The sequence below is a fragment of the Oenanthe melanoleuca genome, chromosome 21 (assembly GCF_029582105.1).
Source record: "Oenanthe melanoleuca isolate GR-GAL-2019-014 chromosome 21, OMel1.0, whole genome shotgun sequence".
In the NCBI taxonomy this organism is placed as follows: Eukaryota; Metazoa; Chordata; class Aves; order Passeriformes; family Muscicapidae; genus Oenanthe; species Oenanthe melanoleuca.
In genome coordinates, this window is record NC_079354.1 from 5,813,107 (window position 1) to 5,841,025 (window position 27,919).

The following is a 27,919-nucleotide window of genomic DNA, read 5'->3' on the forward strand; positions in this document are numbered from 1 at the left end:
TGATATTTTATAATATTTGGCACTCCAGGTTTGTCCCTCTGAGCTGGGACAGGAGCTCTGGGCACTTTGGTGATAAATATCAACCTTTACCCCTGGATCTGGATCTGGGGGAGCCCCTGCTCAGGAATTGGGTCCCTCCAAGTGTCCCCCCAAAATCTGAGCCCGTTTCCAGATGTTTAATTGATATTTGGGCTTGTCCCAAGGGCTGGCAGCTGCCAGATGTGGAGGAGATGGAGGCAAAGCTGGTTTTGGTTTTTTTGGGGGCAGTTTCAGGAATTGGGTCCCTGAAATTGAGAAGGAAATTTTAGGGGATTAAAATCTGAGCCCATTTCCAGCTGTTAAATCACATAATCAATATAAATCAATATAATTATTGTAATCAATATAATTATTGTAATCAATATAATTATTGCAATGAAATATTTTGTATTTTAGGATATTTAGCACCCAGGTTTGTCCCTCTGAGCTGGGCTGGAGCTCCAGGCAGGCTCTGCCTTGGGGATTTGCTGGCTGTCCCCTCCCCACCCCATTTTGGTGACATTTTTTTGGGGTGGGAGGTTTTTTTTGTTTTTTTGGGTTTTTTTATGTTCAGGATGTGACCCTGTAAATCTCTCAGGGATCAGTTTTAGGCTGGTGGTTCCTAAACCTGGTTTTTAGTTTAGGTTTAAGGCTGTGATGGAAATTGGGTTTTCCACCCCCTGCTCCTGCTCTGAGAGGTTTTTGTTCTAAAAATAGAATTATTTTTTATCATTGTTTTATTCTAAATAAAAATAGAATGAAAGGAGGGAGATGAGGGAGGAGAGATGCAGGATTTTATCTGAGATCCCCCTCGGGGCAGGCAGGGATAAAATCCCAATGTCTGAGGGAGAAATAAATGAGCTGAGTGGGAGCCACCAGCCCTGGGCAAGGCTCTGTCCTACAAAACCTCTGTCCTACAAAAACAAAACCTCTGTGCCCTACAAAACATCTGTGCCCTACAAAACATCTCTGTCCTACAAAAACAAAACCTCTGTCCTACAAAACCTCTGTGTCCTACAAAACCTGTGCCCTACAGGCTGTTCTTGGTCTGCTCTGGGTTTGGGATGGGGTTTGGGATTGTCCCCATGTCCCTGTCCCTGTGTCCATGTCCCCATGCCCATGTCCCCATATCCATGTCCCTGTCCCCACGTCCCTGACCCCACAGCCATGTCCCCATGTCCCTGTCCCTGTGTTCCCATGGCTCTGTGTCCATAAACCCATGTCCCTGTCCCCATATCCCCATATCCCCAATCCCTGTCCCTGTCCCCAGTCCTTGTCCCTGTCCCTCAGCCCCTGTCCCTGTCCCTGTCCCCGTGGTGTCTGTCCCCAGCTGGTGAAGCTGTGCAGGGGGCTGTCCCCATATCCCATATCCCTGTCCCCTATCCCATATCCCTGTCCCTATCCCATATCCCTGTCCCCAATCACTGTTCCAAATCCCTGTCCCCAATCCCTGACCCTGTCCCCGTCCCCATCTCCCTGTCCCCAATCCCTGTCCCTGTTCCCAATCCCTGTCCCCAATCCCTGTCCCTGTCCCCAATCCCTGTCCCAAATCCCTGTCCCTGTCCCCAATCCCTGTCCCTGTCCCCAATCCCTGTCCCTGTCCCCATATCCCCATATCCCTATCCCAATCCCATATCTCTGTCCCATATCCCATATCTCTGTCCCCAACCCCTGTCCCCATATCCCTGACCCTGTCCCTGTCCCTGTCCCAGCTGGTGAAGCTGTGCAGCAGGATGTCCCATATCTCATATCCCATATCCCATATCCCTGTCCCCAATCCCATATCCATTCCCAGCTGGTGAAGCTGTGCAGCAGGATGTCCCATATCTCATATCCCATATCCCATATCCCTGTCCCCAATCCCATATCCATTCCCAGCTGGTGAAGCTGTGCAGCGGGATGTCCCCACACCCCATATCCCACACCCCATACCCCATATCCCATATCCCATACCCCATATCCCATATCCCATACCCCATACCCCATATCCCATATCCCTGTCCCCAATCCCATATCCCTGTGTCCCCAGCTGGTAAAGCTGTGCAGCGGGCTGTCCCCATATCCCATACCCCATATCCCATATCCCATATCCCATACCCCATATCCCATATCCCATATCCCATATCCCTGTGTCCCCAGCTGGTGAAGCTGTGCAGCGGGATGTCCCCATATCCCGTATCCCATATCCCAATCCCATATCCCTGTCCCCAATCCCATACCCCATATCCCCATTTCCAAGCTGGTGAAGCTGTGCAGTGGGATGATGTCTCCAATCCCATATCCCATATCCCATATCCCATATCCCTGTCCCCATATCCCAATCCCTGTCCCCGTTCCCCATATCCCCATTCCCAGCTGGTGAAGCTGTGTAGCGGGATGTCCCCAATCCCATATCCCATATCCCATACCCCAATCCCAATCCCAATCCCAATCCCAATCATTCCCAGCTGGTGAAGCTGTGCAGCGGGATGTTCCCATGTCCCAGTCCCACACCCCAATCCCAAATCCCATATCCCTTTCCCCCATTTCCCAGCTGGTGAAGCTGTGCAGCAGGATGATGTCCCCAATCCCATGTCCCAATCCCATATCCCATGTCCCAATCCCAATCCCAATCCCAATCCCGTTCCCAGCTGGTGAAGCTGTGCAGCGGGATGATGTCCCATATCCCATACCCCATATCCCATACCCCAATCCCAATCCCAATCCCATATCCTTTCCCAGCTGGTGAAGCTGTGCAGCGGGATGTCCCCAATCCCATATCCCAATCCCAATCCCAATCCCGTTCCCGTTCCCAGCTGGTGAAGCTGTGCAGCGGGATGTCCCCAATCCCATACCCCAATCCCATATCCCATACCCCAATCCCAATCCCAATCCCGTTCCCAGCTGGTGAAGCTGTGCAGCGGGATGTCCCCAATCCCATACCCCATATCCCATATCCCAATCCCAAATCCCATATCCCAATCCCCCATTTCCCAGCTGGTGAAGCTGTGCAGCGGGATGTCCCCAATCCCATATCCCATACCCCAATCCCAATCCCAAATCCCAATCCCAATCCCAATCCCTATTTCCCAGCTGGTGAAGCTGTGCAGCGGGATGTCCCCAATCCCATATCCCATACCCCAATCCCAATCCCAAATCCCAATCCCAATCCCAATCCCAATCCCTATTTCCCAGCTGGTGAAGCTGTGCAGCGGGATGATGTCCCCAATCCCATATCCCATATCCCAATCCCATATCCCAATCCCAATCCCAATCCCAATCCCCATTTCCCAGCTGGTGAAGCTGTGCAGCGGGATGTCCCCATACCCCAATCCCATATCCCATATCCCATACCCCAATCCCAATCTTTCCCAGCTGGTGAAGCTGTGCAGCGGGATGATGTCCCCAATCCCAATCCCAATCCCAATCCCTGTTTCCCAGCTGGTGAAGCTGTGCAGCGGGATGTCCCCAATCCCATATCCCATATCCCATACCCCAATCCCAATCCCAATCCCAATCCCCGTTTCCCAGCTGGTGAAGCTGTGCAGCGGGATGATGTCCCATATCCCAATCCCAATCCCAATCCCCATTTCCCAGCTGGTGAAGCTGTGCAGCGGGATGTCCCCAATCCCAATCCCATATCCCATACCCCAATCCCAATCCCAATCCCGTTCCCATTTCCCAGCTGGTGAAGCTGTGCAGCGGGATGATCGAGGCGGGCAAGGTTTACATCACCACCAACAAACACTTTGTGAGCGGCGTGCGGGACCTGTCCCAGCAGTGCCGCAAGGACCGCATGGTGTCGGTGAGCGGGGCGGGGGCTGGGGGGGTTCGGGGGGGCCGGGGGGGCTGGGGGGGATGATCTCAGTGGGGCTGGGGGGGATGGGGGGATGATCTCAGTGAGTCTGGAGGTGCTGGGGGGTGTTCAGGGGGGGCTGGGGGGTGATCTCAGTGGGTCTGGGGAGGCTGGGGGGTCTGGGGGGGTGATCTCAGTGGGGCCGGGGGGTCTGGGGGGGATGATCTCAGTGGGGCCGGGGGGGATGGGGGGGATGATCTCAGTGGGGCCGGGGGGGATGGGGGGGTGATCTCAGTGGGGCTGGGGGGGCTGGGGGTGTTCAGGAGGCGCTGGGGGGTGATCTCAGTGGGGCTGGGGGTGTTCGGGGGGGGGCCGGGGGGGCTGGGGGTGATCCCAGTGAGTCTGGGGGGGCTGGGGGGGCTGGGGGGGATCTCAGTGAGTCTGGAGGTGCTGGGGGGTGTTCAGGGGGGTCTGGGGGGGTGATCCCAGTGGGGCTGGGGGGGCTGGGGGTGTTCAGGAGGGGCTGGGGGTGATCTCAGTGGGGCCGGGGGGGCTCAGGGGGTGATCTCAGTGAGTCTGGGGGGGCTCAGGGGGTGATCTCAGTGAGTCTGGAGGTGCTGGGGGGTGTTCAGGGGGGGCTGGGGGGGTGATCTCAGTGGGTCTGGGGGTTCAGGGGGCTGGGGGGGTGATCTTAGTGGGGCCGGGGGGGCTGGGGGTGTTCAGAGGGGTTTGGGGGTGTTTAGGGGGCTGGGGGTTTTTGGGGGGACTGGGGGTGTTTGGGGGGATTGGGGTATTCAGGGAGCTGGGGGTGTCTGGGGGGATGATCTCAGCGAGACTGGGGGTTCAGGGGTGTTCAAGGGGAGCTGGGGCTGTTTGTTTTTGGGGAGCTGGGGGTGTTTTTGGGGGTCTGGGGATGTTTTTGGGGGTCTGGGGGTGTTCTGGGGTTTGGGGGTGTTTTTGGGGGCCTGGGGGTGTTTTTGGGGGCCTGGGGGTGTTTTTTGGGGTCTGGGGGTGTTTTTGGGGGGGCTGGGGGTGTTTTTGAGGGTCTGGGGGTGTTCTGGGGTTTGGGGGTGTTTTTGGGGGTCTGGGGATGTTTTTGGGGGCCTGGGGGTGTTTTTGGGGGGGCTGGGGGTGTTTTTGAGGGTCTGGGGGTGTTCTGGGGTTTGGGGGTGTTTTTGGGGGCCTGGGGGTGTTTTTGGGGGGTCTGGGGGTGTTTTTTGGGGTCTGGGGGTGTTTTTGGGGGTCTGGGGGTGTTCAGGGGGCTGGGGGTGTTTTTAGGGGCCTGGGGATGTTTTTGGGGGTCTGGGGATGTTTTTAGGGGCCTGGGGATGTTTTTGGGGGCCTGGGGATGTTTTGGGGGGCTGGGGATGTTTTTGGGGGGCCAGAGGTGTTCAGGGGACCTCCAGGGATGCTCCAGTCCCCGCTGCTGGGAATGGATCCCAAATCCGAGCCCCTCACGCTGCTCAAGCAGCCACTGAAAATGAGATTTGGGGTTTGGGGTGCAGAGAATTCATCCAAATTTACATTGTGCAAATAACACCAGGCTGGAAATTCAGAGTGAGATCCACTGAAAAATGAGATTTGGTGTTTGGGGTGCAGAGAATACACCCAAATTTACATTACCCAAATAACACCAGGCTGGAAATTCAGAGTGAGATCCACAGAAAAATGAGATTTGGGGTTTGGGGGATGCAGAAAATTTTGATAACACCAGGCTGGAAATTCAGAGACCCACTGAAAAATGAGATTTATTTTTTAGGGGATGCAGAGAATTCATCCAAATTTACATTGCCCAAATAAAACCAGGCTGGAAATCCAGAGTGAGATCCTTAAAATGAGATTTGGGGTTTGGGGGATGCAGAGAATCCTGGTAACACCAGTCTGGAAATTCAGTGAGACCCACTCAAAAATGAGATTTATTTTTTAGGGTATGCAGAGAATTCATCCAAATTTACATTGTGCAAATAACACCAGGCTGGAAATTCAAAGTGAGACCCTGAAAATGAGATTTGATTTTTGGGGGGTGCAGAGAATTTTGATAACACCAGGCTGGAAATTCAGAAACCCACACAAAAATGAGATTTATTTTTTAGGGGATGCAGAGAATTCATCCAAATTTACATTACCCAAATAACACCAGGCTGGAAATTCAGAGTGAGACCCTGAAAATGAGATTTGGGGTTTGGGGGATGCAGAGAATTTTGATAACACCAGGCTGGAAATTCAGAGACCCACTGAAAAATGAGATTTATTTTTTAGGGGATGCAGAGAATGCATCCAAATTTACATTACCCTGATAACACCAGGCTGGAAATTCAGAGTGAGACCCACTGAAAAATGAAATTTGTTTTTTGGGGGATGCAGAGAATTCATCCAAATTTACATTACCCAAATAAAACCAGGCTGGAAATTCAGAGTGAGACCCTGAAAATGAGATTTGGGGTTTGGGGGATGCAGAAAATTTTGATAACACCAGGCTGGAAATTCAAAGTGAGACCCACAAAAAAATGAGATTTGGGGTGTGGGGGATGCAGAAAATCCTGATAACACCAGACTTTTTTATTTTATATTTAAATTTATTTAATTTTTTAAATTTTTTTTTTTAATTTTTTTGGTTTTTTTTTTTCAGGAGTGCCTGGATAAATTTGGGGACAGCCTGCAGGAAATGATCAATTATCACATGGTGAGTCCCCTCGTGCCACCAACAGCTGGAAGGGGAGAAAAAGGAAAAGGAGAATTCCAAAATTCCAAAATTCCAAAATTCCAAAACCCTGCACCCCACCCTTCTTTATTCCTTTATTCCTTTATTCCTTTATTCCTTTATTCCTTTATTTCTTTATTCCTTTATTTCTTTATTTCTTAATTTCTTAATTTCTTTATTTTTTTATTTTTTTATTTCTTTATTTCTTTATTTCTTCATTTCTTCATTTCTTCATTTCTTCATTTTTTTATTTCTTTATTTCTTTATTTCTTCATTTCTTCATTTCTTTATTTCTTTCTTTATTTCTTTATTTCTTTATTTCTTCATTTCTTCATTTCTTCATTTCTTTATTTTTTTATTTTTTTATTTCTTTATTTCTTCATTTCTTCATTTCTTCATTTCTTCATTTCTTTATTTCTTTATTTTTTTATTTCTTTATTTATTTCTTTATTTCTTTATTTCTTCTTTATTTTTTTATTTCTTTATTTCTTCATTCCTTCATTTCTTCATTCATTTATTTATTTATTTATTTATTTATTCATTTCTTTATTTCTTTATTTTTTTATTTCTTTATTTATTTCTTTATTCCTTTATTTTTTGTTTCTTTATTTCTTCATTTCTTTATTTCTTCATTTCTTCATTTCTTTATTTCTTTATTTTTTTATTTATTTATTTCTTCATTTCTTTATTTCTTCATTTCTTCAGTTCTTAATTTCTTTATTTCTTTATTTTTTTTATTTCTTTATTTCTTTATTTCTTCATTTCTTTATTTCTTTATTTTTTTATTTCTTTATTTCTTCATTCCTTCATTTCTTCATTTCTTTATTTATTTTTTTATTTCTTTATTTATTTCTTTTTTTCTTTATTTCTTTATTCCTTTATTCCTTTATTCCTTTATTTCTTTATTTCTTTATTTCTTCATTTTGGGCAGCAAAAGGAGGATTTTGGTTGTTCCCAAACCTTTTTTTTTTTTTTTTTGGCAGATTTGGGGGAGATTTTGGAGGGGAATCAGGCCATGGGTAAAACCTCCAAAAAACAAAAAAAAAACCAAACAAAACCAAAAACAAAAAACAAAAAAACAAAACCAAAACCAAAAAAAAAAAAAAAAAAAAAAAACCAAAACCAAAATAAAACAAAGAAAAATTAATGTTTCCATTTTTCAAAATATTTTTTTTCCTTTTCAAAGTAATTTTTTTCCTATTTCAAAATAATTTATTTTTCCCCTATTTAAAAATCATTTATTTTTTCCCTATTTCAAAGTAATTGATTTTTCCCTTTTTCCAAAATAATTTATATTTCCCATTTTTAAAAATAATTTGATTTTTCCCCTATTTCAAAATAATTGATATTCCCCTTTTACAAAATATTTTTTTCCCTATTTCAAAATAATTGTGTTTTTTTTTCCTTTTCCAAAATAATTTAATTTTTTCCTATTTTAAAATAATTTAATTTTTCCTTATTTCAAAATAATTGATTTTTCCCCTTTTCCAAAATAATTTAATTTTTCCCTATTTTAAAATAATTGATTTTTTTCCCCTTTTCCAAAACAATGGATTTTTTTTTCTTTTCCAAATCAATTAATATTTTTTTCCTTCTTCAAAATAATTATTTTTTTTTCCCCTTTTCCAAACTAATTGATATTTTTCTTTTCTTCCAGATCCTGTTTGACCAGGCCCAGAGGTCGGTCCGGCAGCAGCTGCACAATTTTGTCAAAGAGTGAGTTCAGATTTTATTTTTTATTTTTTATTTTTCTATTTTTATTTTTATTTGTATTTTTATTTTTTATTTTTTATTTTAATTTTATTTTTTATTTTTATTTTTTATTTTTATTTTTATTTTTATTTTTATTATTTTTTTTTATTTTATTTTTTATTTTAATTTTATTTTTTTATTTTTATTTTTATTTTTTATTTTCATTTTTATTTTCATTTTTATTTTATATTTTTATTTCTATTTTTATTTTTATTTTTTATTTTTATTTTTATTTTTATTTTCATTTTTATTTTTATTTTTTATTTTTATTTTTTATTTTAATTTTATTTTTTAATTTTATTTTTTATTTTTATTTTTATTTTTATTTTTATTTTTTATTTTCATTTTTATTTTCATTTTTATTTTCATTTTATATTTTTATTTTTATTTTTATTTTTATTTTTTAATTTTTTTTTTTCTCCCCATTTCCCCCCTCCTAACCCCAAATTCTCCCCATTTTTACCATTCTAACCCCAATTTCTCCCAATTTCTCCCCATTTCTCCCCATTTCTCCCATTTTCCCCCCTCCTAACCCCAATTTCTCCCCATTTCCCCCCTTCTAACCCCAATTTCTCCCCATTTTCACCATTCTAACCCCAATTCCTCCCCATTTCTCCCAATTCCTCCCCATTTCTCCCCACTTCCCCCCCTCCTAACCCTGATTTCTGCTCTTTCTTCCCAATTTCCCCCCTCCTAACCCCAATTTCTCCCCATTTTCACCATTCTAACCCCAATTCCTCCCAATTTTCCCCCTCCTCACCCCCATTTCTCCCCATTTCTCCCCATTCCTCCCCATTCCCCCCTTCTAACTCCCATTTCTCCCAATTTTCACCATTCTAACCCCAATTTTCCCCCTCCTAACCCCCATTTCTCCCAATTTCTCCCCATTTCCCCCATCCTAACCCTCATTTCTCCCCATTTCTGCTCTTTCTTCCCCATTTCCCCCCTCCTAACTCCCATTTCTCCCAATTTCCGCCCTCCTAACCCCAAATTCTCCCCTTTTTCACCATTCTAACCCCCAATTTCTCCCCATTTCCCCCCTCCTAACCCAAATTTCTCCCAATTTTTCCCCCTCCTAACCCTGACTTCTGCTCTTTTTTCCCAATTTTCCCCTTCCTAACCCAAATTTCTCCCCATTTCTCCCCATTCCCCCCTCCTAACCCCAATTCCTCCCAATTTTCCCCCTCCTAACCCAAATTTCTTCATATTTTCACCATTCTAACCCAAATTTCCCCCCTCCTAACCCCAATTTCTCCCCATTCCTCCCCATTTCTCCACATTCCCCCCTCCTAACCCCCAATTTCTCCCCATTTCTCCTCTTTTCTCCCCATTTCCCCCCTCCTAACCCCGTTTCCCCCCTCCTAACCCCCAAATTCTCCCAATTTCCCCCCTCCTAACCCCCAATTTCTCCCCGTTTCCCCCCTCCTAACCCCATTTCTCCCCATTTCTTCCCCGTTTCCCCCCTCCTAACCCCCAAATTCTCCCATTTCCCCCCTCCTAACCCCAATTTCTCCCCATTTCTCCCCCCTCCCCATTTCTCCCCATTCCCCCCTCCTAACCCCCAATTTCTCCCCATTTCTCCTCTTTTCTCCCCATTTCCCCCCTCCTAACCCAAATTTCTCCCCATTTCCCCTCTCCTAACCCCCAAATTCTCCCCATTTCCCCCCTCCTAACCCCAAATTCTCCCCATTTCCCCCCTCCTAACCCCAATTTCTCCCCATTTTCCCCCCTCCTAACCCCAATTTCTCCCCGTTTTCACCATTCTAACCCAAATTTCTCCCCATTTCTCCCAATTTCTCCCCCACTTCCCCCCCTCCTAACCCAATTTCCCCCTCCTAACTCCCATTTCTCCCAATTTCTCCCCAATTTCCCCCCTCCTAACCCCCCATTTCTCCCCATTTCCCCCCTCCTAACCCATTTCCCCCCTCCTAACACCCAAATTCTCCCATTTCCCCCCTCCTAACCCCAATTTCTCCCCGTTTTCACCATTCTAACCCCAATTTCTCCCAATTTCCCCCCTCCTAACCCCATTTCTCCCCATTTCCCCCCTCCTAACCCATTTCCCCCCTCCTAACCCCCAATTTCTCCCCATTTCCCCCTCCTAACCCCAAATTCTCCCAATTTCTCCCCATTTCCCCCCTCCTAACCCCAATTTCTCCCCATTTCCCCCCTCCTAACCCCAAATTCTCCCAATTTCCCCCTTCCTAACCCCAATTTCTCCCCATTTTCACCATTCTAACCCCAATTTCTCCCCATTTCTCCCAATTCCTCCCAATTTCTCCCCATTTCCCCCCTCCTAACCCCAATTTCTCCCATTTTTCACCATTCTAACCCCAATTTCTCCCCATTTTCCCCCTCCTAACCCCAATTCCTCCCAATTTTCACCATTCTAACCCCAAATTTCTCCATATTTTCACCATTTTAACCCAAATTTCCCCCCACCTAACCCCAATTTCTCCCCATTTCTGCTCTTTTTTCCCATTTCCCCCCTCCTAACACCATTTCCCCCCTCCTAACCCCATTTCTCCCCCTGTTCCCCCCCAGGGACGTGAGGAAGTTCAAGGACACCAAGAAGCAGTTCGACCGTGTGCGGGAGGACCTGGAGCTGTCGCTGGTGAAGAACGCGCAGGCGCCGCGCCACAAACCCCACGAGGTGGAGGAGGCCACGGGCACCCTGAGCATCACCAGGAAGTGCTTCAGGCACCTGGCCCTGGACTATGTGCTGCAGGTCTCTGCACTGCTCACATCTGGGATTTGGCCCCAAAAATCCCAGAATTTGGGAAATTTTATAATTTATTATTTGTCCGTAAGAGAAGGAAAGGAAACGTTTCCCCAGCAGGGATTTCAACCAGTGCAGGTGATAAAATTCAGGGCAATTATGTGCTGCAGGTCTGGGGTTTGGGTCTCTGGAATGTTCACATGTGGAATTTGGCCCCAAAAATCCCAGAATTTGGGATGGTCTGAGGCGCCCAATCATGAATCAGCAGCTGCAGCTCAGAGGGGAAATATTTATTTTAATTGATAATTTTATAGTTTATCATTTCTTAGTAAGAGAAGGAAAAAGATCATGTGCCCACCAGTCCAGGTGAGGAAATCCAGGGAAATGTTCATGATTTCATAATGAACATTTATAATTTTATAGGTTATCATTTCCCAGTAAGGAAATAAAGGAAACGTTTCCCCATCAGGGATTTCAATCAGTGCAGGTGATAAAATTCAGGGGAATGTTCATTATTTAACCATGAACATTTATAATTTTATAGTTTATCATTCCTCTCTAAGAGAAATAAAGGAAACCTTTCCCCAGGCACCCTGAGCATCCCCAGGAAGTGCTTCAGGCACCTGGCCCTGGACTATGTGCTGCAGGTCTCTGCAATGCTCACATCTGGGATTTGGCCCCAAAAATCCCAGAATTTGGGAAATTTTATAATTTATTATTTGCCCGTAAGAGAAGGAAAGGAAACGTTTCCCCAGCAGGGATTTCAATCAGTGCAGGTGATAAAATTCAGGGCAATTAAGTGCTGCAGGTCTGGGGTTTGGGTCTCTGGAATGTTCACATGTGGAATTTGGCCCCAAAAATCCCAGAATTTGGGATGGTCTGAGGCGCCCAGCCAGGGGAAATTTTATAATTGATTATTTCTGTGTAAGAGAAGGAAAAGAAAATTTCCTCAACACGAATTTCAACCAGTGCAGGTGATAAAATCCAGGCAAATGTTCAATATTTAATAATGAACCTTTATAATTGTATAATTTATCATTTCTATGTAAAGGAAAGAAAGGAAATATTTTCTCACCAGTCCAGGTGACAAAATCCAGGGAAATGTTCATTATTTTATAATGGATATTTATAATTTTATAATTTATCATTTCTCAGTAAGGAAATAAAGGAAATTTTTTCCCAGCAGGGATTTCAACCAGTGCAGGTGATAAAACCCAGGCAAATGTTCAATATTTAATAAGAAACCTTTATAATTGTAAGAGAAGGAAAGGAAATATTTCCCAACCAATCCAGGTGAGAAAATCTGGGGAAATGTTCAATATTTAATAATGAATATTTATAATTCTATCATTTATCATTTCTATGTAAAGGAAGGAAAGGAAATGCTTCCCCACCAGTCCAGGTGACAAAATCCAGGGAAATGTTCATGATTTCATATTAAACATTTATAATTTTATAGTTTATCATTTCCCAGTAAGGAAATAAAGGAAATGTTTCCCCAGCAGTTATTTCATCCAGTCCAGGTGACAAAATCCAGGCAAATGTTCATTATTTAACCATGAACATTTATAATTTTATAATTTATCATTCCTCTCTAAGAGAAATAAAGGAAACCTTTCCCCAGGCACCCTGAGCATCCCCAGGAAGTGCTTCAGGCACCTGGCCCTGGACTATGTGCTGCAGGTCTCTGCAATGCTCACATCTGGGATTTGGCCCCAAAAATCCCAGAATTTGGGAAATTTTATAATTTATTATTTGCCCGTAAGAGAAGGAAAGGAAACGTTTCCCCAGCAGGGATTTCAATCAGTGCAGGTGATAAAATTCAGGGAAATGTTCAATATTTAATAATGAACATCTATAATTCTATAATTTATCATTTCTCAGTAAGAGAAGGAAAGGAAATGTTTCCCCACCAGTCCAGGTGAGAAAATCCAGGGAAATGTTCATGATTTCATATTAAACATTTATAATTTTATAGTTTATCATTTCCCAGTAAGGAAATAAAGGAATTGTTTCCCCAGCAGTTATTTCATCCAGTCCAGGTGACAAAATCCAGGCAAATGTTCATTATTTAACCATGAACATTTATAATTTTATAGTTTATCATTCCTCTCTAAGAGAAATAAAGGAAACCTTTCCCCAGGCACCCTGAGCATCCCCAGGAAGTGCTTCAGGCACCTGGCCCTGGACTATGTGCTGCAGGTCTCTGCAATGCTCACATCTGGGATTTGGCCCCAAAAATCCCAGAATTTGGGAAATTTTATAATTTATTATTTGTCCGTAAGAGAAGGAAAGGAAACGTTTCCCCAGCAGGGATTTCAACCAGTGCAGGTGATAAAATTCAGGGCAATTATGTGCTGCAGGTCTGGGGTTTGGGTCTCTGGAATGTTCACATGTGGAATTTGGCCCCAAAAATCCCAGAATTTGGGAAATTTTATAATTTATTATTTGTCCGTAAGAGAAGGAAAAAAAAAATTTACTCAGCAGGGATTTCAACCAGTGCAGGTGATAAAACCCAGGGAAATGTTCATTATTTAATAATGAACATCTATAGTTCTATAATTTATCATTTCTAAGTAAGGGAAGGAAAGGAAATGTTTCCCCACCAGTCCAGGTGAGAAAATCCAGGGCAATGTTCATGATTTCATATTAAATATTTATAATTTTATAATTGATTATTTCTCTGTAAGAGAAGGAAAAAGAAAACATTTCCCCAGCAGGGATTTCAACCAGTGCAGGTGATAAAATTCAGGGAAATGTTCAATATTTAATAATGAACATTTACAGTTCTATAATTTATCATTTCTTAGTAAGAGAAGGAAAGGAAATGTTTCCCCACCAGTCCAGGTGAGAAAATCCAGGCAAATGTCCATTAGTTTATACTGAACATTTATAATTTTATAGTTTATCATTTCCCAGTAAGGAAATAAAGGAAATGTTTCCCCAGCAGGGATTTCAACCAGTGCAGGTGATAAAATTCAGGGGAATGTTCAATATTTAACCATGAACATTTATAATTTTATTTATAATTTTATTCTGTCTAAGAGAAATAAAGGAAACCTTTCCCCAGGCACCCTGAGCATCCCCAGGAAGTGCTTCAGGCACCTGGCCCTGGACTATGTGCTGCAGGTCTCTGCAATGCTCACATCTGGGATTTGGCCCCAAAAATCCCAGAATTTGGGAAATTTTATAATTTATTATTTGCCCGTAAGAGAAGGAAAAAAAGAATTTCCTCAGCAGGGATTTCAACCAGTGCAGGTGATAAAATTCAGGGAAATTATCAATATTTAATAATGAACATTTATAATTTTAGAATTTATTATTTCTCAGTAAGAGAAGGAAAAAAACCATTTCCCCACCAGTCCAGGTGAGAAATCTGGGGAAATGTTCATTATTTTATACTGGATATTTATAATTTTATAATTTATCATTTCCCAGTAAGAAAATAAAGGAATTTTTTTCCCAGCAGGGATTTCAATCAGTGCAGGTGACAAAATCCAGGCAAATGTTCATTATTTAACCATGAACATTTATAATTTTATAATTTATCATTCCTCTCTAAGAGAAATAAAGGAAACCTTTCCCCAGGCACCCTGAGCATCTCCAGGAAGTGCTTCAGGCACCTGGCCCTGGACTATGTGCTGCAGGTCTCTGCAATGCTCACATCTGGGATTTGGCCCCAAAAATCCCAGAATTTGGGAAATTTTGTAATTTATTATTTGTCCGTAAGAGAAGGAAAAAAAAAATTTTACTCAACACGGATTTCAACCAGTGCAGGTGATAAAACCCAGAGAAATGTTCAATATTTAATCATGAACCTTTATAATTCTATAATTTATCATTTCAAAGTAAGAGAAGGAAAGGAAATGTTTCCCCACCAGTCCAGGTGAGAAAATCCAGGGAAATGTTCATTATTTCATATTAAACATTTATAATTTTATAGGTTATCATTTCCCAGTAAGGAAATAAAGAAATTGTTTCCCCAGCAGGGATTTCAATCAGTGCAGGTGAGAAAATCCAGGGAAATGTTCATTATTTAACCATGAACATTTATAATTTTGTAATTTATCATCCCTCTCTAAGAGAAATAAAGGAAACCTTTCCCCAGGCACCCTGAGCATCCCCAGGAAGTGCTTCAGGCACCTGGCCCTGGACTATGTGCTGCAGGTCTCTGCAATGCTCACATCTGGGATTTGGCCCCAAAAATCCCAGAATTTGGGATGGTCTGAGGCACCCACCCAGGGGAAATTTTATAATTGATTATTTCTGTGTAAGAGAAGGAAAAAAAATATTTCCTCAGCAGGGATTTCAATCAGTGCAGGTGATAAAATTCAAGGCAATTTTCATTATTTAATAATGAACATTTATAATTCTATCATTTATCATTTATAATTCTATCATTTATCACTTCAAAGTAAGAGAAGGAAAGGAAATGTTTCCCCAGCAGTCCAGGTGAGAAAATCTGAGAAAATGTTCAATATTTTATACTGAACATTTATAATTTTATAGGTTATCATTTCCCAGTAAGGAAATAAAGGAAATGTTTCCCCAGCAGGGATTTCAATCAGTGCAGGTGATAAAATTCAGGGGAATGTTCATTATTTAGCCATGAACATTTATAATTTTATTTATAATTTTATTCTCTCTAAGAGAAATAAAGGAAACCTTTCCCCAGGCACCCTGAGCATCCCCAGGAAGTGCTTCAGGCACCTGGCCCTGGACTATGTGCTGCAGGTCTCTGCAATGCTCACATCTGGGATTTGGCCCCAAAAACCCCAGAATTTGGGAAATTTTATAATTTATTATTTGTCCGTAAGAGAAGGAAAAAAAAAAATTTACTCAGCAGGGATTTCAACCAGTGCAGGTGATAAAACCCAGAGAAATGTTCAATATTTAATAATGAATATTTATAATTTTATAATTTATCAATTCTAAGTAAGAGAAGGAAAGGAAATGTTTCCCCACCAGTCCAGGTGAGAAAATCCAGGGCAATGTTCATGATTTCATCTTAAACATTTATAATTTTATAATTGATTATTTCCCTGTAAGAGAAGGAAAAAGAAAACATTTCCCCAGCAGGGATTTCAATCAGTGCAGGTGATAAAATCCAGAGAAATGTTCAATATTTAATCATGAACATTTATAATTGTATAATTTATAATTTCTATGTAAGAGAAGGAAAGGAAATATTTTCTCACCAGTCCAGGTGAGAAAATCTGAGGAAATGTTCATTAGTTTATACTGAACATTTATAATTTTATAGGTTATCATTTCCCAGTAAGGAAATAAAGGAAATGTTTCCCCAGCAGGGATTTCAATCAGTGCAGGTGATAAAATTCAGGGGAATGTTCATTATTTAACCATGAACATTTATAATTTTATTTATAATTTTATTCTGTCTAAGAGAAATAAAGGAAACCTTTCCCCAGGCACCCTGAGCATCCCCAGGAAGTGCTTCAGGCACCTGGCCCTGGACTATGTGCTGCAGGTCTCTGCAATGCTCACATCTGGGATTTGGCCCCAAAAATCCCAGAATTTGGGAAATTTTATAATTTATTATTTGCCCGTAAGAGAAGGAAAAAAAAAAATTTCCTCAGCAGGGATTTCAAGCAGTGCAGGTGATAAAATTCAGGGCAATTAAGTGCTGCAGGTCTGGGGTTTGGGTCTCTGGAATGCTCACATGTGGAATTTGGCCCCAAAAATCCCCGAATTTGGGAAATTTTATAATTTATTATTTCTCTGTAAGAGAAGGAAAAAAAAATTTTACTCAGCAGGGATTTCAACCAGTGCAGGTGATAAAATTCAGGGGAATGTTCAATATTTAATCATGAACCTTTATAATTGTATAATTTATCATTTCTAAGTAAGAGAAGGAAAGGAAATGTTTCCCCACCAGTCCAGGTGAGAAAATCCAGGGAAATGTTCATGATTTCATATTAAACATTTATAATTTTATAGGTTATCATTTCCCAGTAAGGAAATAAAGGAAATGTTTCCCCAGCAGGGATTTCAATCAGTGCAGGTGATAAAATCCAGAAAAATATTCATTATTTAACCATGAACATTTATAATTTTATAATTTATCATTCCTCTCTAAGAGAAATAAAGGAAACCTTTCCCCAGGCACCCTGAGCATCCCCAGGAAGTGCTTCAGGCACCTGGCCCTGGACTATGTGCTGCAGGTCTCTGCAATGCTCACATCTGGGATTTGGCCCCAAAAATCCCAGAATTTGGGAAATTTTATAATTTATTATTTGTCCGTAAGAGAAGGAAAAAAAAAATTTCCTCAGCAGGGATTTCAGCCAGTGCAGGTGATAAAATTCAGGGCAATTAAGTGCTGCAGGTCTGGGGTTTGGGTCTCTGGAATGTTCACATGTGGAATTTGGCCCCAAAAATCCCCGAATTTGGGAAATTTTATAATTTATTATTTGTCCGTAAGAGAAGGAAAAAAAAATTACTCAGCAGGGATTTCAACCAGTGCAGGTGATAAAATTCAGGGAAATGTTCAATATTTAATAATGAACATTTACAGTTCTATAATTTATCATTTCTTAGTAAGAGAAGGAAAGGAAATGTTTCCCCACCAGTCCAGGTGAGAAAATCCAGGCAAATGTCCATTAGTTTATACTGAACATTTATAATTTTATAGTTTATCATTTCCCAGTAAGGAAATAAAGGAAATGTTTCCCCAGCAGGGATTTCAACCAGTGCAGGTGATAAAATTCAGGGGAATGTTCAATATTTAACCATGAACATTTATAATTTTATTTATAATTTTATTCTGTCTAAGAGAAATAAAGGAAACCTTTCCCCAGGCACCCTGAGCATCCCCAGGAAGTGCTTCAGGCACCTGGCCCTGGACTATGTGCTGCAGGTCTCTGCAATGCTCACATCTGGGATTTGGCCCCAAAAATCCCAGAATTTGGGAAATTTTATAATTTATTATTTGCCCGTAAGAGAAGGAAAAAAAGAATTTCCTCAGCAGGGATTTCAACCAGTGCAGGTGATAAAATTCAGGGAAATTATCAATATTTAATAATGAACATTTATAATTTTAGAATTTATTATTTCTCAGTAAGAGAAGGAAAAAAACCATTTCCCCACCAGTCCAGGTGAGAAATCTGGGGAAATGTTCATTATTTTATACTGGATATTTATAATTTTATAATTTATCATTTCCCAGTAAGAAAATAAAGGAATTTTTTTCCCAGCAGGGATTTCAATCAGTGCAGGTGACAAAATCCAGGCAAATGTTCATTATTTAACCATGAACATTTATAATTTTATAATTTATCATTCCTCTCTAAGAGAAATAAAGGAAACCTTTCCCCAGGCACCCTGAGCATCCCCAGGAAGTGCTTCAGGCACCTGGCCCTGGACTATGTGCTGCAGGTCTCTGCAATGCTCACATCTGGGATTTGGCCCCAAAAATCCCAGAATTTGGGAAATTTTATAATTTATTATTTGTCCGTAAGAGAAGGAAAAAAAAAATTTACTCAGCAGGGATTTCAATCAGTGCAGGTGATAAAATTCAGGGAAATTATCAATATTTAATAATGAATATTTATAATTTTATAATTTATCATTTCTAAGTAAGAGAAGGAAAGGAAATGTTTCCCCACCAGTCCAGGTGAGAAAATCCAGGGAAATGTTCATTATTTTATACTGAATATTTGTAATTTTATAGGTTGTCATTTCCCAGTAAGGAAATAAAGGAAATGTTTCCCCAGCAGTTATTTCATCCAGTCCAGGTGACAAAATCCAGGCAAATGTTCATTATTTAACCATGAACATTTATAATTTTATTTATAATTTTATTCTGTCTAAGAGAAATAAAGGAAACCTTTCCCCAGGCACCCTGAGCATCCCCAGGAAATGCTTCAGGCACCTGGCCCTGGACTATGTGCTGCAGGTCTCTGCAATGCTCACATCTGGGATTTGGCCCCAAAAATCCCAGAATTTGGGAAATTTTATAATTTATTATTTGCCCGTAAGAGAAGGAAAGGAAACGTTTCCCCAGCAGGGATTTCAACCAGTGCAGGTGATAAAATTCAGGGCAATTAAGTGCTGCAGGTCTGGGGTTTGGGTCTCTGGAATGCTCACATGTGGAATTTGGCCCCAAAAATCCCAGAATTTGGGATGGTCTGAGGCGCCCAATCATGAATCAGCAGCTGCAGCTCAGAGGGGAAATGTTCGTTATTTTATATTTTATAATTTTATAGTTTATCATTTCTTAGTAAGAGAAGGAAAAAGATAATGTTCCCACCAGTCCAGGTGAGAAAATCCAGGGAAATGTTCATGATTTCATAATGAACATTTATAATTTTATAATTTATCATTTATCAGTAAGGAAATAAAGGAAATGTTTCCCCAGCAGGGATTTCAATCAGTGCAGGTGATAAAATTCAGGGGAATGTTCATTATTTAACCATGAACATTTATAATTTTATTTATAATTTTATTCTAAGAGAAATAAAGGAAACCTTTCCCCAGGCACCCTGAGCATCCCCAGGAAGTGCTTCAGGCACCTGGCCCTGGACTATGTGCTGCAGGTCTCTGCAATGCTCACATCTGGGATTTGGCCCCAAAAATCCCAGAATTTGGGAAATTTTATAATTTATTATTTGCCCGTAAGAGAAGGAAAAAAAAAATTTACTCAGCAGGGATTTCAACCAGTGCAGGTGATAAAATCCAGGGAAATTATCAATATTTAATAATGAACATTTATAATTTTATAATTTATCATTTCTAAGTAAGAGAAGGAAAGGAAATGTTTCCCCACCAGTCCAGGTGAGAAAATCCAGGCAAATGTTCAATATTTAATCATAAACATTTATAATTTTATAGTTTATCATTTCTTAGTAAGAGAAGGAAAAAGACCATGTGCCCACCAGTCCAGGTGAGAAAATCCAGGGAAATTATCAATATTTAATAATGAACATCTATAATTCTATAATTTATCATTTCTCAGTAAGAGAAGGAAAGGAAATGTTTCCCCACCAGTCCAGGTGATAAAATCCAGGGAAATGTTCATTATTTAATAATGAACATTTACAGTTCTATAATTTATAATTTCTAAGTAAGAGAAGGAAAGGAAATGTTTCCCCACCAGTCCAGGTGATAAAATCCAGGGAAATGTTCAATATTTAATAATGAACATTTATAATTCTATAATTTATCATTTCTAAATAAGAGAAGGAAAGGAAATGTTTCCCCACCAGTCCAAGTGATAAAATTCAGGGAAATGTTCAATATTTAATCATGAACCTTTATAATTGTATAATTTATTGTTTCTAAGTAAGAGAAGGAAAGGAAATATTTCCCCACCAGTCCAGGTGAGAAAATCCAGGGAAATGTCCATTAATTTATACTGAACATTTATAATTTTATAGGTTATCATCACCAGGAAATGCTTCAGGCACCTGGCCCTGGACTATGTGCTGCAGGTCTCTGCAATGCTCACATCTGGGATTTGGCCCCAAAAATCCCAGAATTTGGGAAATTTTATAATTTATTATTTGTCCGTAAGAGAAGGAAAAAAAAATTTACTCAGCAGGGATTTCAACCAGTGCAGGTGATAAAATTCAGGGCAATTATGTGCTGCAGGTCTGGGGTTTGGGTCTCTGGAATGTTCACATGTGGAATTTGGCCCCAAAAATCCCAGAATTTGGGAAATTTTATAATTTATTATTTGCCCGTAAGAGAAGGAAAAAAAAAAATTTACTCAGCAGGGATTTCGACCAGTGCAGGTGATAAAATTCAGGGAAATTATCAATATTTAATAATGAAGATTTATAATTTTAGAATTTATCATTTCTCAGTAAGAAAATAAAGGAAATTTTTTCCCAGCAGGGATTTCAATCAGTGCAGGTGATAAAATCCAGGGGAATGTTCAATATTTAATCATGAACCTTTATAATTGTATAATTTATCATTTCTAAGTAAGAGAAGGGAAGGAAATGTTTCCTCACCAGTCCAGGTGAGAAAATCCAGGGAAATGTTCATTAGTTTATACTGAACATTTATAATTTTATAGGTTATCATTTCCCAGTAAGGAAATCAAGGAAATGTTTCCCCAGCAGGGATTTCAATCAGTGCAGGTGATAAAATTCAAGGCAATTTTCATTATTTAATAATGAACATTTATAATTCTATCATTTATCATTTATAATTCTATAATTTATCATTTCAAAGTAAGAGAAGGAAAGGAAATGTTTCCCCACCAGTCCAGGTGAGGAAATCCAGGGAAATGTTCATGATTTCATACTAAACATTTATAATTTTATAATTGATTATTTCTCTATAAGAGAAGGAAAAAGAAAATATTTCCTCAGCAGGGATTTCAATCAGTGCAGGTGATAAAATTCAGGGAAATTATCAATATTTAATAATGAACTTTTATAATTGTATAATTTATCATTTATAATTATATAATTTATCATTTCTAAGTAAAAGAAGGAAAGGAAATATTTCCCCACCAATCCAGGTGACAAAATCCAGGGAAATGTTCATTATTTTATACTGGATATTTATAATTTTATAATTTATCATTTCTCAGTAAGAAAATAAAGGAAATTTTTTCCCAGCAGGGATTTCAATCAGTGCAGGTGATAAAATCCAGGGAAATATTCAATATTTAATCATGAACATTTATAATTTTATCATTTATCATTTCTCTCTAATAAAAATAAAATGATTTTATCCAGTCCAGGTGAAAAATCCCCCCCTGGTTCTGCATTTATTTCACCTTTTAATCCCACCTGGAACTCACCAAAATCAACTTTACACACAATTTCCTACTGGAATTATTCAGGAATAATTATATTTTTTTTTGGGGTTTCCCAGTAAATTTGGGAGATTTTTCAATTTTTTATTTCCACAGATCAACGTGCTGCAGGCCAAGAAGAAATTTGAGATCCTGGATGCTGTAAGTGAGAAAATTCTGATTTTTTTGGGGGTTTTCAGGGGGTGATTTCCCTTCTTTGTGCCCACAGCAAGGTGGGAGGAAGAAAAAAAAATAAATTAAAAATAAATTGCTGTAGGAAAGTAAAAAATAAAGAGTTAAATTTATTTTTTTTTTTAATTGGGGAAAAAGATATTTGGGGTTTTTAATTTGCCCACAGCAAGGTGGGAGGAAGAAAAAAAAAAATTAAAAATAAATTTATTTAGGAAAGTAAAAAATAAAGAGTTAAATTAATTTTTTTATTGGAGAAAAAGATATTTGGGGTTTTTAATTTGCCCACAGCAAGGTGGGAGTAGAAAAAAAAATAAATTAAAAATAAATTGCTTTAGGAAAGTAAAAAATAAAGAGTTAAACTCATTTTTTTTTATTGGGAAGAAGAGATTTGGGGTTTTTAATTTGCCCACAGCAAGGTGGGAGGAAAAAAAATAAATTAAAAATAAATTGCTTTAGGAAAGTAAAAAATAAAGAGTTAAACTCATTTTTTTTAATTGGGAAAAAGAGATTTGGGGTTTTTTTTCTCTGCCACAGGAAAATTTTGTGCCCACAGGAAAGTGGAAGGAGAAAAAAAAAAATAAATTTATTCAAGGAAGTAAAAAATAAAAAATTAAACCCATTTTTTTTTAATTGAGAAAAAGAGATTTGGGGTTTTTTTTTCTCTGTCTCCAGGAGAATTTTGTGCCCACAGCAAAGTGGGAGGAGAAAAAAAAATTAAAAAAAAATAAAAAGTTAAATCAATTTTTTTTAATTGGGGAAAAAGGGATTTGGGGTTTTTTTTCTCTGTCTTCAGGAGAAGTTTGTGGCCACAGCAAAGTGGGAGGAGAAAAAAAAAGATAAATAATAAATAAAAAGTTAAATCAATTTTTTTAAATTGAGAAAAAAGAGATTTGGGGTTTTTTTACTTTGCCACAAGAGAATTTTGTGCCCACAGCAAAGTGGAAGGAGAAAAAAAAAAGATAAATTTATTCAAGGAAGTAAAAAATAAAAAATTAAACCCATTTTTTTTTAATTGAGAAAAAGAGATTTGGGTTTTTTTTTTTTCTCTGTCTCCAGGAGAACTTTGTACCCTCAGGAAAGTGGAAGGAAAAAAACCAAAAAATAAATTGTTTGAAGGAAGTAATAAATAAAAAATAAAACCCTTTTTTTTTTTTTTTAATTGAGAAAAAGAGATTTTTTTTTTATTCAAACTAAAAAGTTAAATATTTTTTTTTTGAACTGGGAGAGGGGTTTGGGGTTTCCCTGATCCAGCTGTTCTCTCTCTCCAGATGTTGTCCTTCATGCACGCCCAGTTCACCTTCTTCCAGCAGGGCCACGGGCTGCTGCACCAGCTGGAGCCCTACATGAAGAAACTGGCCTCGGAGGTGGGGGAGGGGTCCAAAATCCCAAAAAAAACCGGGGGGAGGGGCTCCCAAAAACCCCCGGGGAGGGGCTCCCAAAATCCCCAAAAAATGCGGGGGGAGGGGCTCCCAAAATCCCAAAAAATGCGGGGGAGGGGCTCCAAAATCCCCAAAAATCTCCGGGGGGAGGGGCTCCAAAATCCCAAAAAAACCCGGGGGGAGGGGATCCCAAAAACCCAAAAAATCCCTGGGGGAGGGGCTCCCAAAATCCCCAAAAATGCGGGGGGAGGGGCTCCCAAAAACCCCCGGGGAGGGGCTTCCAAAATCCCAAAAAATGCGGGGGGAGGGGCTCCCAAAATCCCAAAAAAGGGGGGGGAGGGGCTCCAAAAATCCCAAAAAATGTGGGGGGGAGGGGCTCCCAAAAACCCCCGGGGAGGGGCTCCCAAAATCCCAAAAGGGCTCCGGGGGAGGGGCTTTTCCCCTCCTTTTTCCCTCCTTTTTCCCTCCTTTTCCCCTCCTTTTCCCCTCCTTTTTCCTTCCTTTTTCCTTCCTTTTCTCCTCCTTTTCTCCTCCTTTTCTCCTCCTTTTCTCCTCCTTTTCTCCTCCTTTTCCCCTCCTTTTTCCCTCCTTTTTGCCCCTTTTTGTCTTTTTTCTGCCTCATTTTGGGCTCTTTTTCCCTCTTTTTTGACTTCTTTTTTCTCTCCTTTCCCCCTCCTTTTTGCCTCTTTTTTTTTGCCTTTTCCCCACCTTTTCCCTCTTTCCTTTTTCCCATTTTCCCTCCTTTTTGCCTCCCTTTTCTCTCTTTATCTTTCCTCATTTTCCCCTCTTTTTCCCTCCTTTTTGCCTTTTTCTTGTCTTCCTTTCTGCTCCTTTTCCCTTTCTTTCCCTCCTTTATCCCTCCTTTTTCCTTCCTTTTCCCCTCCTTTTCTCCTCCTTTTCTCCTCCTTTTCTCCTCCTTTTCCCCTCCTTTTCTCCTCCTTTTCCCCTCCTTTTCTCCTCCTTTTTCCCTGCTTTCCCCCTCCTTTTTCCCTCCTTTTTGCCCCTTTTTGCCTTTTTTCTTCCTCATTTTGGGCTCTTTTTACCTCCTTTTTGACTTCTTTTTTCCCTCCTTTCCCCCTCCTTTTTCCCTCATTTTGGCTTTTTTATCTTTTTTTTTTAGCCTCTTTTCTGCCTCTTTTTTCTCCCTCTTTTTTTCTCCTTTTCTCCTCCTTTTTCCCTCCTTTTCCCCTCCTTTTTGCCTTTTTCTTGCCTTCCTTTCTGCTCCTTTTCCCTCCTTTTTCCCTCCTTTTCTCCTCCTTTTTCCCTCCTTTTTCCCTGCTTTTTCCCTCCTGTTCCCCTCCTTTTTCCCTGCTTTTCCCCTCCTTTTCTTCTCCTTTTTCCCTCCTTTTTGCCCCTTTTTCCCTTTTTTCTGCCTCATTTTGGGCTCTTTCTACCACCTTTTTACCTCTTTTTTGACTTCTTTTTTCCCTCCTTTCCCCCTCCTTTTTGCCTCTTTTTTTTTGCCTTTTCCCCACCTTTTTCCTATTTCATTTTTCCCATTTTCCCTCCTTTTTGCCTCCCTTTTCTCTCTTTTTCCCTCCCTCATTTCTTCCTCCTTTTCCCCTCTTTTCCCCTCCTTTTTGCCTTTTTCTTGCCTTCCTTTCTGCTCCTTTTCCCTTATTTTTCCTTCCTTTTCCCTTTCTTTTTCCCTCCTTTTCCCCTCCTTTTTTCCTCCTCTTTTCCTCCTTTTCCCCTCATTTTCTCCTCCTTTTCTCCTCCTTTTCCCCTCCTTTTTCCCTCCTTTTTTCCTCCTTTTCCCCTCCTTTTTCCCTTTTTTCCTTCCTTTTTCCTTCCTTTTTCCCTTCTTTTTCCCTCCTTTTTCCTTCCCTTTTTCCCTCTTTTTTCCTCTTTTTTTCATCCTTTTCCCCTCCTTTTTCCCTCCTTTTTCCCTCCTTTTTGCCCCTTTTTGCCTTTTTTCTGCCTCATTTTGGGCTCTTTCTACCACCTTTTTACCTCTTTTTTGACTTCTTTGTTCCCTCCTTTTCCCCTCCTTTTCCCCTCCTTTTCCCCTTTTCTTTCCTTCCTTTTTCCTCTTTTCCCTCTTCTTTCACCTCTTTTCCCCATCCTTTTCCCCTCTTATTTTCTTTCCTTCCTTTCCCCTTTTCCCTCTTCTTTCACCTCTTCCCCTTCCTTTTCACCTCTTTTTTTTTCAATTTTTTTTTTTTTTTGCCTCTTCTTTCCCTCTTTTTGGGGATTTGGGGCACTGGGATGTTCTGCTGCCACCCCAGCCCAGTTTTCCTGGATTTCCATCCTGACTTTTCCCCTTTTTTTCCCATTTTTCCCCAGCTGGACCAGCTGGTGATCGACTCAGCCGTGGAGAAGAGGGAGATGGAGCACAAGCACGCCCTGATCCAGCAGAGGGTGAGGCCAAAAACCATTTCCTGAATTTTTTTGGGATCTGGAAAAGCCTGGGGGCTGCTGGGAATTCCAGTTCCCCAAATCCAGAATATTCCTGAATTTTTGTGGATGTACCCAGAGCCTCCAGTTCCCCAATCCAGGAATTTCTGAATTTTTTTTATGTCCCAGGAGCTTCCAGCTCCCCAATCCAGAATATTCCTGAATTTTTTAATGTTCCCAGAGCCTCAAGTTCCCCAAATCCAGAATATTCCTGAATTTTTCTGGATGTCCCTGAGAGCTTCCAGTTCCCCAATCCAGGAATTTCTGAATTTTTTTTATGTCCCAAGAGCTTCCAGTTTCCCAAATCCAGAATATTCCTGAATTTTTTTGGATGCTCCCAGACCTTCCAGCTCCCCAAATCCAAAATATTCCTGAATTTTTTGGATGTTCCCAGAGGCTCCAGTTCCTAAATCCAGGAATTTCTGAATTTTTTTATGTCCCAAGAGCTTCCAGTTCCCCAAATCCAGAATATTCCTGAATTTTTTGGATGTTCCCAGAGCCTCCAGTTCCCAAATCCAAAATATTTCTGAATTTTCCTGGATGTCCCTGAGAGCTTCCAGTTCCCCAATCCAGGAATTTCTGAATTTTTTTATGTCCCAAGAGCTTCCAGTTCCCCAAATCCAGAATATTCCTGAATTTTTTTGATTTCTCCACGAGCCTCCAGCTCCCTAAATCCAGAATATTTCTGAATTTTTCTGGATGTTCTTGAGAGCTTCCAGTTCCCCAAATCCAAAATATTCCTGAATTTTCTGGATGTCCCAAGAGCCTGGGGGCTGCTGGGAATTCCAGTTCCTGAAATCCAGAATATTCCTGAATTTTTCTGGATGTTCCCAGAGCCTCCAGTTCCCCAATCCAGGATTTTCTGAATTTTTTTTATGTCCCAGGAGCTTCCAGCTCCCCAAATCCAGAATATTCCTGAATTTTTTAATGTTCCCAGAGCCTCAAGTTCCCCAAATCCAGAATATTCCTGAATTTTTTTGGGATCTGGAAAAGCCTGGTGGCTGCTGGGAATTCCAGTTCCTGGAATTCAGAATATTCCTGAATTTTCTGGATGTCCCTGGGAGCTTCCAGTTCCCCAAATTCAGAATTTTTTTGATTTCTCCACGAGCCTCCAGTTCCCAAATCCAGGATTTTCTGAATTTTTTTATGTCCCAAGAGCTTCCAGTTCCCCAGATCCAAAATATTCCTGAATTTTTTTGGATCTGGAAAAGCCTGGGGGCTGCTGGGAATTCCAGTTCCTGAAATCCAGAATATTCCTGAATTTTTCTGGATGTCCCTGGGAGCTTCCAGTTCCCCAAATTCAGAATTTTTTTGATTTCTCCACGAGCCTCCAGTTCCCAAATCCAGGATTTTCTGATTTTTTTTATGTCCCAAGAGCTTCCAGCTCCCCAAATCCAGAATATTCCTGAATTTTTTTAATTTTTCCATGAGCCTTCAGATCCCCAAATCCAGAATATTTCTGAATTTTCTGGATGTCCCAAGAGGCTCCAGTTCCCCAAATCCTGGATTTTCCCGGATTTTCTGGATTTTATTCCATCTCCATCCTTGATTTAAACAGAATTTTTCAAGCTTTGAGCCCTCATTGAGGGAACATCTCAGATTTTCCACCTTTCTCAAGGATTATTTTATTTTATTTTATTTTACTTTATTTTATTATACTTTATTTTATTTTACTTTATTTCATTTTATTATTTTATTTTACTTTATTTTATTTTATTTTATTTTATTTTATTTTATTTTATTTTATTTTATTTTATTTTATTTTATCTTATCTTGTTTTATCTTATTTTATTTTATTTTATTTTATTTCATTTTATTTTTATCTTATTTTAGCTTATTTTATTTTATTTTACTTTATTTTATTTTATTTTATTATACTTTATTTTACTATATTTTATTTTATTATTTTACTTTATTTTATTTTATTTTATTTTATTTTATTTTATTTTATTTTATTATTTTACTTTATTTTATCTTTTTTATTTTATTTTATTTTATTTTGGTTTATTTTATTTTATTTTATTTTATATTTTATTTTATTTTATTTTATTTTATTTTATTATACTTTATTTTATTATACTTTATTTCATTTTATTATTTTATTTTACTTTATTTTACTTTATTTTATTTTATTTTATTTTATTTTATTTTATTTTATTTTATCTTATTCTACTTTATTTTATTTTATTTTATTTCATTTCATTTTATTTTATTTTACTTT

General features: G+C 39.8%; 1 protein-coding gene across 1 annotated transcript in view; it reads left to right on the forward strand.

Moving 5' to 3' along the window:
• The window catches only part of ACAP3 (ArfGAP with coiled-coil, ankyrin repeat and PH domains 3), a 97,232-nt gene that overhangs the window by 29,625 nt on the left and 39,688 nt on the right, over window positions 1–27,919 (forward strand). The window contains exons 3-9 of the mRNA XM_056508297.1: window positions 3,683–3,802; window positions 6,423–6,476; window positions 8,152–8,210; window positions 10,791–10,974; window positions 21,848–21,892; window positions 23,191–23,286; window positions 25,588–25,662. Of these exons, the coding sequence (XP_056364272.1) occupies window positions 3,683–3,802; window positions 6,423–6,476; window positions 8,152–8,210; window positions 10,791–10,974; window positions 21,848–21,892; window positions 23,191–23,286; window positions 25,588–25,662 (633 nt within the window). The remainder of the gene's footprint in view (window positions 1–3,682; window positions 3,803–6,422; window positions 6,477–8,151; window positions 8,211–10,790; window positions 10,975–21,847; window positions 21,893–23,190; window positions 23,287–25,587; window positions 25,663–27,919) is intronic.